Raw genomic sequence first — 15,915 nt, forward strand, 5'->3', positions numbered from 1 at the left:
TTTACTGAAGTTGAATTCTGAAATAAAATGAGTGTATTTACTGTCTAAGTGTGATGATATATATAGGACTTCTAACCATATTTAAAAGGATCCCTGGTGACACAGTGGCTAAGTGCTTGGCTGCTAACCAAAAGGTCTGTAGTTACAACCCACTAACTGCTCTGCAGGAGAAAGATGTGGCTGTTTTCATAGATTGTTGTTGCTGTTAAGTGCCAATGAGACAGTTCCAACTCCCAGCAATGCTGTACAGGGTTTCTGAGAGCATAAATCTTAATGGGAGCAGAAAGCTACATCTTTCTCCAGAGTAGCTGGTAGATTTGAACTGCTGATCTTGCAGTTTGCAGCCCTACTCATAACCCACTATGTTACCAGAACCCAATGAGGCAGTTCTCTGGGTTCACTATGAGTTGGAATCTAATCTATGACAATGGGTACATGTAACCATATTTTAAAAATAAGTTGTTTTTCAAGACACAAGCTGAAAAGTGAAAGAAGAAAAGGATCATGGGTACAGTGAACATCCATGGGTATTTAATGTTTTCATTTTGGTAACTTCTTATCTCCCACTGTGTACCAGAAGGCATGTAGATAAGATGCTTAAAGTGAAATAGTTGACGATGGCACTAACAGAATAAGCTCCAGGTCAGCACCATCACTTTCTTCTTCTATCAGCTAAAATTTCTTGCCAATACACAATGACACATAGTGGTTGTTTCTAGGTCAGATGTTCCGGGACTTCTTGTTCTACAAAAAGATGGTGCTTGCCAGTTTCATTTTCCAACCAGCATTACATTCTCCACTGGATGATTTCTTTCTTAACTATAGAAGTACAGCTGCTAAATTGGAGAATGTCACTGAGACAGGTTGGTCCAATAAATAAAGTATAATACTGAACAATCCAAGATAACTTCCCTGAATCTCTCACAGCTCTCACCTGTTTGTTTATTCTCCTGTCTGTAAGTTAGGGACTACCTGCCTTGTAAGGAGCTCTGGTAGCTTAGTGGTTACGAATCAGGCTGCGAGCCGCAAGGTCAGCAGTTCGAAACTACCAGCTGCTCCGCGGGAGAAAGATGAGGCTTTCTGCTCCCGTAAAGATTTACAGCCTTGGAAACCCTGCACAGGGTCGCTATGAGTCGGAACCGACTCCACGGCACATAACCACCACCACCACCTGCCTTGTAATCCATTAAAAGAATAAAGTAAGGATGAATGAGATAATGTCTGCAAACTACAATAGACTCCCTGGAGACTGGTACTGTTTGAAAGCAGCTTCATTAGTGACAGCTGAGAAAATCCTCTGTGAGCCAGAAGCCCAGGGACAGAATTTGACAACAACTGCATGCTTGGCTCCTTCTTTTTGAGCCTTTTCACAGGGATGGAATTATGTGTTACTGACTTGTGGAACCCTGATACTATTTCTACGAAATAATTTCCATAAATTATTACTGAAAACTTCCTAGCCGCTTTCAAATTTAATTAAAAAATTTTCAAATTTCTGATTTACTCCATTCCATCCATCCTGGTGTTGTGCTGTAGGGTAAGTGCTGGACTCAAGGTTGGTTTGAACTGCGAGGTCGGCGGTTCAAACTCACCAGCTGCTCCTTGGAAACCCTACACAGGGTCACTAGACAACAACAACAGTCTTGCCTGGCATTATAGTTATTACTTAAATATTTTACGTTCACCCGCCCTGGCCTCTTGAGGTTGTTGTAGGAAACGATCAATATTTGACTTCTTTGGCGGGGATAGCTTTGCACATAAATATTTGTCAGATAAACTACCACCACCACCTGTTTTTTAGCACTCTCCACAACTGTAGATGTACTGAGAAGGTCTGTTGCCTTAAAAAAAAAGGTGGTTGGGAGGGATGTCAGGGAATGTTGTTGTTAAGTGCTGCCGAGTCAATTCCGACCCTTAGTGACCCTGTATAGGGTTTCCAAGGAGCAGCTGGTGAGCTTGAACCACCGACCTTGCAGTTCAAAGGACTCTGCAGTCTGATGCATGAGCCCACAGCACCATGGGGAAGTTTAAAGAAAGGAGCGCTTCTTGAGTATGAACAATGGGACAAGCACCATACAAGAAACTGCAGCACACATTTATTTTTGTCACAACCCTGCAAGGTAACTTCATGGTTCTCATTTTGTAGATAATGAAATAAGCTTAGAGGACCCAGGCAACAGACTCCAGGTCACATGGGTACTAAGTGTGGAAGCCATGAGCTGATTCTACACTCTGTGTTCTTTCCCATTCCCACACTGCCTATAAGGAGCAGGAGAGTTCCCTCCCCATGCACACTGGGGCACTTTCCACCTGCGTCTGTCCCACGCCTCTCGGCTGTCAGGGGAGGACTGAGGCTCCATTCTGATCTCCAGCTGATCAGAAATCCAGTCACCTGAACTCTCCCACTCCTCTCTAGAGTGTATCCCCAGGGCAGGTGAGGGGTAGCAAGGCAAGAAGCCAACAGGAGATCAGCGACAGGCTGCCAGAAAATGTCTAATTAGCTCTCCCTCCAGGCCTGGGTCATCAGTGCTGTGATATAAAACCAAGGTGTAGAAGCCAAGGGACAGCTGAGCATACACAACCCCACCTAGTCTATCCCTTCCCAGCTCTCTAAGGCCGACTGTACTCAAAGAGGCTGATTTCTAGGCATTCAGACAGGGAATCCCAGGCAGCCACTTTCTCAGAGACTCTGGCTCCTTCCCCTAATGTTTCCATGGCAGGATTTATGAAGAGGCTCAACTTATTTCTTCATGAAAAAAATAGTTACAGAGATAGGTACTATGCTGGCTTAGAAAATAACCACGTAACTTGAACATAAACACGTGCAAACATATTAAATGCATAATAATTCGGGCCATGCTATAAGCATTTATCAAAACATTTTTATAATGAGAACAAGCTCATTGCTGTGGTCATAATCAAGAAATTTTATCTGGCACAGTTGGAACCTGACCTGAAATTGGTCAGATAGTCTTTCTGTCGGGAGACTGCAGGAAAGTCCCAGAACACATGTAGAAAGAATGAAGTTGAGACAAAGCAATGCAGCAAAGTGAAAGGCTAAAACTTACACATTAACACTGGCTGCACCTGTGCCCTGTTCACAGCTGAATGATTTAGATACTGTCATTAGTTCCAGGTTCATACTGAGACACTCTGTGGTTAACTGTGCTAATATAGACTTCACTCCAAATACTAGGGAAGGCAGATGCTGAAGTAACAAAGAGAACATGAAGATGGGAAATCTGGACAGAAGCCCTAAAGTGAGGGAGTTCCTGAAGCACAAAGAATTCAGCTAAGGTGCATGGTGTGATGGAGGAAACGAAGAACCTGATAGGTACCCACCAGCCTGTTTCTAACTCTGTCCTGCGTGTCAGGATCATGTGCACTCGGCACATAAAGAGGATCGTTCCCTCAGCGCACTCACCCTCACAATGGCCTCTGCGGGTCATGCGGTACCCGCTGTCGCAGTATTCGCATCGGAAGGCCCCCATGGTGTTGACACAGTGCCCTTCCCCACATACATCTGGCCGCAGGCACTCATCAACGTCTGTGGGAAGCAGAAAATGGGGCCACAGTTTACTTACCAACACAGCATTTCAAATCTCGCCCAGCTCCCTGGTTACTTCAAATTTAAGAACAAAGTTATGGACTTCTGCACTCATCTCTATGATTTGTGTGGCATGCTTCAAAAGGGAGTGGTTTTGATATATGCGGGTTCAAAAAGTAACACTTAATGCATCTTATCTTTGCAATTTTTTAACAATCGTCATTAGAAAGTGTTGTAATAAAAATCCACTTAATGTCTCCCAATGTCTGTGCTGTAAGATAGTGCTCAATGTTACTAACACCAGTTATGCCAAACACAAAAACAAAAAGACCGAACCATCACGCTGATTCAATGCATAGTGACTCAATGTGTGTTAGAACAGCACTGTGCTTCATAAGGTTTTCAATGGTCAATTTTTGGGTGAAGGAGACCAACAGACTTTTCTTCTGTGGCAGCTGGGTGGATCTGCATTGCCAACTCTTGGTTAGTAGCAGAATGCTTAACCATTTGCACCAACCACAGGGGTTTCATGTCAAAAGAGGTGCTTAATAAAAAATTCTGGGTTGTCTGAATAATCACTGGACTAATATTGGGTCTTGGGGAACCTAAGAGCACGGAATTTCATAGATCAGGAAATCACTGCCATTACCTATGCAGTTAGTACCCTCCTCACTGGCCATAAATCCCGCTGGGCAAATACACAAGAAACTTCCTTCAGTGTTTTCACAGCGTCCCTGCGAGCAGAGGTATTGAGCCTGAGTGCATTCATCGATATCTGTTAACAAAAGTATATTAAGAAAGGATTAGTACATTGCAGCAAGGAATTCTCCCTGCTCTATAAAATACACCCCATTCCTGTGTGCCATAAGCCTCTACCACTGAGGGAAAAATGTGATATGAGCATTCTCCTCAAACACTTGAAGAACTGTTACCAGGAAGAAGTAAACTTTTTTGCGCATTCCTCCAAGAGCTAAAATGAAAACCAAACATTGGTGCTTTCTAGAGGTTTCAGGGCTGCTGAGGACCTGTGTGAAAACTAGTCATTTAAATTCTGAAATGAACCAGCCAATATCCCAGCCCAGTCAGAGACGATCAGAAGAAATTCTTCTACTGTGCACATGGGACAAGCTTGATGAGATCATCTATAGCGCTCGTTTCCACTTTGCATTTAGGGGTCCTACATGTGAATACATGCAATATGTACAAGTGTAGGGAAAACATGGTATGGGACAGGTGGGTATCCTCCACTTCAACAGACACACAAAATCAAACAACCAAATTCATACATGTTATGTAATGGTGTGAATTAGATGCATGCCTTTATTATTTTATATTATCCTTAAAATTTTTAGCCAAATTTTCTTTTTCTAGAAAAAAAAGAGTAATTAAACTGAAAAATAATCCAATAAAAATGAAGTACTTGACATGATTAAACTTCCATTATGGTAATTCACTGTTTTTCAAATAAATATATGAGATCTCTTATATATAAATAAATCAATAGTTTCATGAAAGCAAATTATTTTCAAACTAGAAATCCCTGTTATAACTCAGATTCTATGAACTTGAATATAACAAGGTATTGCAACATATGTTCATTTGTTTTTGCTAAATATGTGGATACATGTAACTATTGCTAGAACTCTATAAATTTTTTATTTTGTTGTTGTTAGGTGCCATCAAGTTGGTACTGACTCATAATGCATAGCACAATATAATGAAACAATGCTAGGTTCTGCATCATCTTCCCAATTGTACATCTGAGCCCACTACTGCTGTCTCTGTGCCAATCCATCTCATTGAGTCTTCTTTTTCGCTGACCCTCCACTTTACCAGCATGATGTCCTTCTCCAGGGACTTGTTCCTCCTAACAATATATCTGAAGTAAGAGAGATGAAGTTTTGCCATCGTGGCTTCTAAGGTGCATTCTGACTGCACTTCTTCCAACACAGATTGATTTGTTCTTCTGGCAGTCCATGGCACCTTTAGTGTTCTTCTGTAAACACCGTAATTTAAATGCACTGATTCTTCTATGGTCTTCCTAATTCATTGCTCAACTTTGACAATTTCAGTATTTTCTCCATTTATCATGATGTTATATATTGGCCCAGTTGTGAGTATTTTTGCTTTCTTTACATTCTGGTACAATCATATCGAAGGCTGTAGTCTTTCATCTTCAAAGTAAGTATTTTAAGTCCTCTTCACTTCTAGCCAGCAAGGTTGTATCACCTACACAAGTTGTTAATAAGTCTTCCTGCAACCCTGATACCACGCTCTTCATATATCCCAACTACTTGGATTATATGCTGAGCATATAAGTGGAATAAGTATGATGAAAGGATACAACCTGATGCATACCTTTACTGATTCCAAGCCATTCAGGATCCCCTTTTTCTGTTCTAACAATTGCCTCTTACTTTATGTACAGGGTCCTCATGAGTACAATTAAGTGTTCTGGAATAACCCTTCTTTGCAATGTTATCCATAGTTTGTCATAGTTTACGTAGTCAAAATCCTTTGCAAAGTCAATAAAGTATAAGTAAACATCTTTCTGGTACTCTCTGCTTTTACCCAAGATCCATTAGATGTCAGCACTGATATATATCATTCCACGTCCTTTTTGGATTCCACGTTGAATTTCTGGCAGTTCTATGTTGATATATGTTGCAATTTTTTAAATTATAATTATTTAGCAAAATATTAATTTCATGTGATATTAATTATATATGGTTTCTGCATTTTGTTGGATCACCTTTCTTTAGGACGGGCAGAGATATGAATCTCTTTAAATCAGCTGTACAGGTAGCTATCTTCCAAATTTCTTGGCTTCATCAATCTGTTGAAAGAATTCAATTTGTATTTCATCAATTCCTGGAACCTTGTTTTTCATCAGTGCCTTCAGTGCAGCTTGGACATCTTCCTTTAGTACCACTGGCTCTTGATCATATACTACCTGTTGAAATGACTGAACACTGACCATTTGTTTTTGGTACACTTGACTGTATATTCCTTCCATCTTCTTTGAATACTTTCTGCATCATTAAATACTTCGCCCAAAACATTGTTCAGTATTGCAAATTGAGCCTTGAAGATTTTCTTCAGCTCTCTGAGCTTGAGAAATGCTGAGTGTGTTCTTTCTTATTGGTTTTCTAACTCCAGGTCTTTGCACATTTTGTTATAATGCTTGACTTTGTCTTTCGAGCTGCCCTTTGGAATTTTCTGTTCAGTTCTTTTACCTCCTCATTTCTTACATTCAACTTAGCTTCTCTACACTCAAGAAAGTTTCAGTCTCTTCTGACATCCGTTTTGGTCTTTTCTTTCTTTCCTCTCTTTTAAATGACCTTTTGCTTTCTGCCTGTATGATTGTCTTGATGTCATCCACAACTCTCCTGGTTTTCAGTCATTTGTGTCAAATGCATCCAAAATCTGCTCTTTTACTTACTTACATGAAAATCTTGCACATTATTTTACCTTGGCATAACTGTACCACACTTAGCAATTGAACCAAGAAGCGGCAGCATCCCAGGAGTTCAGCAAATCATTTTTGAGCTCAATTAGCTCAGGGATAAACTTTTTAGAAAATCTGACAAAGTATTATATTCCCAAGATGATTAAATTGATTTGTATGAGAAAAATGTTCAAAATGTACCAATGATTTGTATTTAACAAGTGTATTTATAAAAAAAGTATCTCTTACCAACACATTTCCTCTGTTGCTCACTGAACTTGTAACCTTCGTAACATATACAGGTGTATCTCACTGGCAGGTTAATGCAGTGTCCTGCTCCACAGATGTCAGGGTTCACAGTACATTCATTGATTTCTTTAAAAATAAAAATTAAAATAAATAATGTTAATAAAAAAACGCAGAAGTAAACAAAAATATTTCAATACTAGTTGCAAACCATTACTTTATGTTTACTGAGAAGGTACCAAACTACTGTCATATGTATAATTAGAAGACAAAAAATGTGACCGTTGAAGTCAGGAATAAATTTGGTTGATCACTTTACAATTGAACAGCAGTCCTACCCACAATCAGCAATACTTTCTAATGAAAGAACTTCTAAGATGAACTGGAATAGAAGAAAATGGGTAAGAAGCCATAATGGATGTTGCAAGATTGTCAATTTTTACTAAGATCACTCCGAGGATGGACTCTTTTTTTAAAAAAGTTTTTATTGTAAACTGAGTGATAGCTTTTATGGGAGAACATAAGTTTTATACTCATTGTTTCACTGCAATGATTACAATTCCATCCTGCATCATCATTCAACAGTATATGCTTCTATTGCCTCTGTTTTTTTTTTGTTTTTTGTTTTCTTTTTTGGGGGGGGGGCAGATGTACACAAAAGCACTCAGGAACATATAATTTATATTTAAACTCAGGAATTTAAATAGCCAAAGGGCACATTCTGCAAGCCTGCCTCCTGGCTGCCAGAACTCAGTTTTTTTCTTTCGATGAGTCTAGAGTCCTTATCTCTGCCTCCATCTCTGGTGTCACTACTTCTCTGGATAAGGTCCCTCATTAAGCTCTTCTCCCTTGATGGTCCTTGGGTCCTTTGTTCCTGGACTGTAAGATTAACTACTCCCCCTATTTTTTGTAACAGAACTTCTACCTTTACAGTTGTGATGGTTGCAATTAGTCATGATATCAATTACTCACTATTGAATCATAAGAATCTTATCCCCATCTATTTTCAACAGACCCACCTACACAAGAGGAAAACTATTCAGTGGGGACTCTACCTTGCCCCGCACACTCTGAAACTAAACTTTTTCTTGAAAGCTTGTAGGCCACTCACTTTGTACCTTTATTTCCCCCTCATTTTAGGTAGCCAATGTCTAAGGTGCCTGTCCCTATCAACCCTGTATACAGAGGGGATAGCAATGATGCTTGATATAAAGACTCCTTCCCTCTCAGTTGGTATTTTGAGCTACTACATCCATAAGTATAGGTCAAGTTCATCAAATTGTAGCAATTTACTCTTGTTTTCTTTATCCAAAAAAAATTTTTTTTTAAATCTTCCTCTAGTCGAGTTTTGATCATCAAGCCATTGATCGAGGCTAGGTCAAATGGGTACTATTTGCAAGTCTGGGTGTTCTTGTGTGTATCCCTTCTCTTCTTATCAGTTGGATGCTTCACTTTCAGCTCTAGCCCTCCGTGGCTAAGTCCTTATCCATGGGCTCAGGTGTCCCCAGGTCTCACTACACTTTGGACCAACCAGCCCCTCCTCTTCTCTCTCTCATCTTGCAGTCAATGGGAGTCTGTGGAACATGGTCAAAATCAGTCCATATCTTCATTGCTGCCTTTCCCCCTCTTCCACTCACCAGAAGACCAATGTGGTTGCCAGCAAGCTTACACGCCTGCTCATGTGCTCCCTTTGAGTTTCAGTCTTAGAAAGGGGTTTGTCCTGAAGGAACTTGATTGCTTGACTTAATGGCTCCCCAGAGAACAATTTGCTTGTTCTTGTAGTAGCCAATTATACTGCCATTTTTGTTTTGGATTTTTCCTGCTGGTCTATCTTTTAAGAAGTATCTTCTGTTGCTCTAGCTGTTCCAGGCTGGTCTGCTTGTTCTTTCTAGTGGGAATGTCCCAACTCAGAAGGTTCTGGATGGGGCTCAGGAGTCCACCTGAGGTCCTATACACTACAAAGGCTCCACAAGAAGGCTATTTCACTGGGCAAGTTCTAGAACCCCTTTTAGGTATTCCAATCACTTATAGGCTGGAGACAGGCTTACAAAGTTTCTGTAAACCCAGGATGGACTCTTAATACACTCTATCAACTTTAATCTATCTTATGTGATAGAGTTTGGACCACTGTGTGATTTCTCCTGGTAAGAAATGCATGGAAAATTTCTATTTGTTAGCAGACCAAATTTAAGTTCCAATGAGTATGTCCTCCAAAATTTCTCATTAATCCTCAAGAATGACCTCTTGTTTTTAATCCAAGTAAAGCATCCAGGAATACCTTACCCTTAATTTGCCAATACCAATGTGAACACATTTTATTTATACTTACAAAGTAGAAATCTTACTCTAAATCTTCTATGCTGAATTACCTCTTGAATTCTACAAATCCATGCTCAACACATGCTTTTGAAAAGCCTGCTCAGATTAACCCTGTCTGAGTCCTTACTGCACTCACAGATACACACTACAGTGGAAGCAGGGCCACAAGAGTCTAAGGTGGGTGAAAACCATCAAATGAGCTGAATGACAGACACCCAAGGACTGTAAAATTCATGAGGAGACATCAGTGGTCTTCTGAGATAAATTACTTCCTTGAACTCTTCTGTTTTCAACATCCATTTGTAAGGAAGTATACTGTCATAGTGGAGGCAGTAGAATGGATAGAACCACAAATTTGGAGACAAATCCTGCTGTCATTTACTAGCTCTGTAGCATGTGACAAGTTACTTAAACATGCTAAGACTCACTTTTCTGCATTTTTAACATGAAAATAATCAGAGTACCAACATCAGTATGTGTTTCAAAGGGAATAACCTAAGTAATGCCTTTAGTCCAGTGTATGGCACATAATGTTAGACATTATAATTATTAACGTTGCTGCTCAAATTATAGTCATTTAAGAATATCTGCACATAAAAAAGAAGTTGCATATTTTAAACTATACTACCTTGAGCTCAGTGTCTTCACAAGGCTTGTAAGAGATGCTAGGTATGAATAAGCCCAGTTCTAAGAAAGCTGTGATTGTGAGTATGACAGGCTATGAGCAGAGCCTTGTTAGGAGGGTCTGGCTGTGTTTTGAAAGAGAAGAAAAAAAGGTGTTCTGGTGTGGCTCTGTAGGATAAACACTGGATTGCTAATCGCAAAGTCTGTGGTTCGATCCCACCAGCCACTCTTTGGAAACTCTATACCGGGCCACTAATGAGTTGAAACCAATTTGATGACACTTAACAACAATAACAATTGTCTATAAATAACCCAGGTATACACTCTGTAGAAAAAGGATGTGTAAGAGTTCCTTAACAATGGGTCACTATGGACTTGATCTAAATTCTGGTTGAAGTTTGCTCTCCAAAATCAAAACCACATTCTTCATTCTTTGACAGAGTGTCAGTCACCATGCTGCAACTTCACAATGTCTCACCCAACTCATCTGAAAATTGTTGTGCTTAAAAGGAGGCAAAGGATGCACAGAACTGCAGTATTTTATGAACAAACACCTGGATGTATGAAAACTATATGAGGAAAAATTTAAAATGATATTTTCATGAACCTACTATAGTACTTCAGTAGCAGAAAAATACATTTGTTTATAGTCCCTATATTATAAAATTACAGAATAAGTTTTAAAATGCAGAAGGAATAAAAACAATTAATTAAGATTGCTGTAACTTAAGGACAGGAGCCCCGGTAGTGCTGTAGGATAAAAGCACTGGGCTGCTAACCACAAGGACAGTGGTGTAAATCCATCAGCCACTCTGCACGAGAAAGATGAGACTTTTCTGCCCCTGTAATGATTTACAGCCACAGAAACTCTATACAAGGTTGCTATGAGTCAAAATAGACTTGATGGCGGTGAGTTTTGTTGGGCTGGGTTGGGGAAAAGTATGTGACAAGCAATAACAACAAAAATAATTAATTTTGCTACCTATCTAATATGAAATATTATATGGTAGTTTATACTATAAAATGCATATAACATTAAAATGTTATATTGGACACAAAATTATAATACAGAATTATATTGAAATATGCATTGAAAAGAAAACACTGGAAGGAAACATATCAACGTATTAGGAATATTGGAACTGATGTTTTCTTCTTTATATTAGGTCTAGAATGAACATGTCATATTACATCTACAGTCAGAAAAGTGTTTGCTTTAAAAAAAAATCATTATTTATATATGCCACAAAAAACATGAAGATGGGTAGTCTTCTCCAGTTATACTTTTATAATCTCAGGGAATAATTATCTTCTCTGTTGGTAAGAATTCTTCAGTGAAGTATGTCCCCTGATGTACAATCCATCCATTATCCAATATGCATATATCAATTTGCAGCATAACCCTGTAGGGGGATTTTTACATGCCTTCTGAAGCAAAGTCTTCAAAAATAAAAAACACTTAATTCAAATGAGATCTGTGCCACACAGTCTACAACATATGAGGGAGCTTCACATAGTTTGTGGAATGTTGTTGTTGTTATGTGCCGTGGAGTCGGTTCCGACTCATAGCGACCCTGTAAAGGGTTTCCGAGGCTGTAAATCTTTATGGGAGCAGAACGCCTCATCTTTCTCCCATGGAGCAGCTGGTAGTTTCGAACTGCTGACCTTGCGGTTCGCAGCCCGATTCGTAACCACTACGCTACCAGGAATTAAAAGCTAATGGAATTTTTCCATGAACTTTTTGAAGCCCTCTTAGAGTTAAATAATTTCTTCTCAAGTCAGCTCTAAAATAAGTGAAGTACTTAAGAATTGTAACTCTCATAATCTCAGGAAAAGCAGCTCTGGTATCGTAGTGCTTATGAATCGGTCTGCGAACTGCAAGGTTAGCAGTTCAAAACTACCATACCAGCTGCTCTGCGGGAGAAAGAGTAGGCTTTCTGCTCCCATAAAGATTTACAGCCTTGGAAACCCTGTACAGAGTCGCTATGAGTCGGAACCGACTCCACGGCACATAACAACAACAAGCTCAGCAAGTGAAATGAAATGATCTTTTTTTTTTTTTTTTTCCAATTCAGGATCTTAAATAGAAACAATTAGCCTGAAATAATATTCATGATGGATATTTAATGGTTTTCAGTTGATGACTGCTTAGATTAAGCATATGGTTACACAGCTTGAACTTGTTGATCCCGGCTCGCAGAGTATTAAGCATAAGTGAGAAACTACTACACTGACATCACTAGAGAATACTGAGCGATACTGACAACCTCAAGGTTACCATTTCCTATTTATGGACAACTGCTACTTGTTCTTTGATATTAAATTAAATATGCCCTCACTTTGAAATGAGTGACCCAGTCTCCAAAAATTCCTCGTCACTAACACCTTCATTAAGGAGTCCTGGTGTGGCCCTGTGGGTTAGTGTGCTAGACTGCAAAGTCAGTTTGAACCACAAGGTCGGTGGTTCAAGCTCACCAGTCACTCCTTGGAAACCCTATACAGGGTCACTATGAGTCAGAACCAACTCGATGGCACTTAACAACAACAATCACCAACGTAAGACCAATTAATAAGAACTATACAACACTTGTTTCGACAGACCTACAGATTCTTAAAGACACAGTCAGGAATGGATCTCATTCAAAGCCTGGGGACTGCCTGTACATCCAAGGAGGCAAGGGACATTTTCTAAAATACACTATTCTTACACAAGTAATTAATTCATGTAAGTTTCATCACGGGTGGTCTCAGAGATCCCATTCATCCATTTGCCCAGGCAATAAGAGTCTACTCTTCTAGATAAACAGAAAACAGGCACAATGGCTCCAAAATACCTCTTTCTATTCACAAATTATCAAAGTTAACCCATAGCAGAGTTTTTGCTACTGCTGTAGTTGTTGTTAAAGTTAGAAATCTCTTCCTGTGCATCCCTCACGTCTTTTTGTCCAAATTCATTCTCAAGGTCAGACTGTTATACAGAATGGCAAGTGGGAATGTTGCCTTGAAGAAGAATAAGAAAAAAATGTCTTCCTTTTCTATAACTTATTTTTGTACAGCAAAAACATATGCTTTACATATTTTTAAGAGGTTACTCACACCCCGGTATGTGACCCTGTGCCCCCAGAATGGATCAGTTCATGTAGACACACGAATTTCTTTGAGCAGACTGTGTTCATCTTCTGCTTTGGAGAGATGGCTCTGACACACCACACTGTAGCAAAGCCTCACAGGAAAAGCACTAGTCAATGCCCACAGAAGCAGCCAGGAGGCACAATAGTTAAGCTCTTGGCACCTAACCAAAAGGTCGGTTGTTTACACCCACCCAGCAGTTCCGCAGATGAAAGAGCTAGAGATTTGTGCCCATAAAGATTTGTCAAGAAAACCCTATGGAGCAGATCTACTCTGTTAAGTGGAGTGGCTATGAATTAAGTAGCACTTAACAAACACTGGTCTCTGAGGGACTCTTGAGTCCCTTCAGAAAGCCCATTTCCCAGTGAGAGCAACAAGCGAACATCCCTAACAAACTCTTTCAGGCTTCTTTCCCCAGTACCCACCCATGTGTGCCCCGTCTTAGAGGATTGCCCTCCTCTATTCTACTGTGTGTGCCCCTCTGAAATAACTTCACCTTCACCTTGCCAAGGGCTTTATTCTATTTATTTAGCTAAAGTGCATTTAGAATTTGGAAAAAAGGTCCATGACCACAAACTAATAGAAACCTAAAGGCTCTCTTTATCGCAGAAACAAATCCAATAAGCATTTGGTATCTTTATTAATTTTTAAGAACTTAAGAAAAAAAATGGGGGAAAATATGAAAATGAGTATGCTGACCTATAGTGTTTCTCCACATGATATGACTACATAAGTAAACAGAGCCTGGAAATACCAAGCATGATGGGGTTAGGGAGAAGAATTCATTTTCCATCAGCATACATAGTTTATTGAGGCTGTAATGACACTGGTAATATGCTTCTGGGACAAATGTTTTTACAAGGGTCAAGTCTGAATTCTGGGAAAGATGAGATGAGCACATAGCTTTTAAAACGCTCAGGCCGACATAATTACAAGGCAGTCATAGAAGGCAAATAATATCTCCTGGCCACCTTGCAAGGTCCATAGAGAGAGTTCAGGGAGAACCACAGGAAGGCATCAAATGCTAACTCATGGAACAGTTTACAAAAACGCCCTGGCTTCCTAACTGCCCCACAATGAGCATAAATTGTCCCACAACAATTGAAACAGATGTTTTCACTTTGTAAATATTTGCCAGAGAAATAAAAGTTGGATTTTCCAGCCTATCCTTGAGCTATTAAGACACTATGCTAAATCAAGAATTTATATGCTGAAATGTATAATTTATTTAAAAACAGTATGCCAATAATGTTGCAAGCCACCAAATCAGCTGTTAAGAATGGAAAAGTCACTTATTTCCTGCAAATATGCAGCTCTTTGAATAATTACTTGTTATAGTGTGTTTGGTTAAATCTGAGAAGGCTACATCTAATCTCGCCATCATAAAGATATCACTGAGAAATGTGAAGTTGATTACATCTCTGTTAGGCTCTTACTTACTCGATCCCTTTCTTTAACCTATGGAATAGGCTAACAGGGACAAAGAGCATTTATCTCCTCATGACAGAGTGATTATGTGCTTGGCTGCCAACCACAAAGGTTGGTAGTTCAAACCCACATCTTGCTCCATGGGAGAAAGATGTGGCAGTCTGTTTCCATAAAGATTGCAGCTTTGGAAACCTTATGAGGCAGTTGTGTCCTATCTGGTTGTTGAGAAAAAATCAACTTGAATGCTGTGGGTTCTCTGTTTTGGTATTTTAAACAAATCCCACTGTAACATACCTGTGAGAAGGAATCCATTTGCTCCTTAAATCTACCTCTTCAACACTCAAACTTACCCAATGAGAACATCCATATTTTGATATAAAATAAATACAAAATAGTCTTTTGGTTCTAATGTAAATTATTATTTAAATAAGCATAGAATATAGATCTGAAGTTACAAAACCATTTCAATCCAAAGACAGTTTACTTATAATGTATTACCCATGAATTGTTTCAGAAAATTCTTTTACTAATGGGAGGTAGAAGCATCTACAAATGTTGCATTAAAAAAAAAAAAATCAGTGTTACTTAAATTTCCTGGAAAGAAATGTTTGTGCTTCAAATGTGATAAAAGATAATAGCTTTATATTTCTGCCTAACCCAAATTAAACTTCTTTCTAACAATCTGTTTTGTAGTTCCACTGAAGCTGAGTAATTTCCATTTGCTCCTCCACTACAGCTGCATTTAAATGACAAAAGCACATCCATCTAGCCACACTTACAAAGGGAGCCTGCAAGTGGTTTTCCAATTGAAGTCAACCTTATACACTGTTAAAAATGCACAAAACTAAAGTTTATCTTCAAATTGGATAACAGAACTATAGTACTTAAGAAGAACTATGAAATTACCCTGTATTTACTCTGTCATGCTGCAATTTTTCTTTTTAACAGTTAGGTCAAAAATTAGAAGTGCCCTGCTGGCCCACACAGTGCATTACACTTTATATGCTTTACAGAGAGCACAGAAGAGTGCCTTACAGATGTGCTTTAAAAAAAAAAAAAAAATTTATTGTTAATTGAGTGATACTTGACATGGGAGAACATTGGTTTTACACGTTTCATTGCAATGATTACAATCTCCTCCATGCATCATCATTCAGCAGTATTTGCTTCTATT

The 15,915-nt window shown here is 39.1% G+C and overlaps 1 protein-coding gene across 4 annotated transcripts in view; it reads right to left on the reverse strand.

Moving 5' to 3' along the window:
- Nucleotides 1-15,915, reverse strand: part of LTBP1 (latent transforming growth factor beta binding protein 1) — a 636,211-nt gene that overhangs the window by 164,735 nt on the left and 455,561 nt on the right. For all 4 annotated transcript variants that reach the window (XM_006835152.1, XM_006835155.1, XM_006835154.1 and 1 more), the window contains 3 exons: nucleotides 7,245-7,370; nucleotides 4,197-4,322; nucleotides 3,425-3,547 (listed from right to left, as the gene is read on the reverse strand). In XM_006835152.1, coding sequence (XP_006835215.1) covers nucleotides 3,425-3,547; nucleotides 4,197-4,322; nucleotides 7,245-7,370 — 375 coding nt within the window. The remainder of the gene's footprint in view (nucleotides 1-3,424; nucleotides 3,548-4,196; nucleotides 4,323-7,244; nucleotides 7,371-15,915) is intronic.

Source organism: Chrysochloris asiatica, unplaced genomic scaffold, assembly GCF_000296735.1.
Source record: "Chrysochloris asiatica unplaced genomic scaffold, ChrAsi1.0 scaffold00016, whole genome shotgun sequence".
NCBI classification, from domain to species: Eukaryota; Metazoa; Chordata; class Mammalia; order Afrosoricida; family Chrysochloridae; genus Chrysochloris; species Chrysochloris asiatica.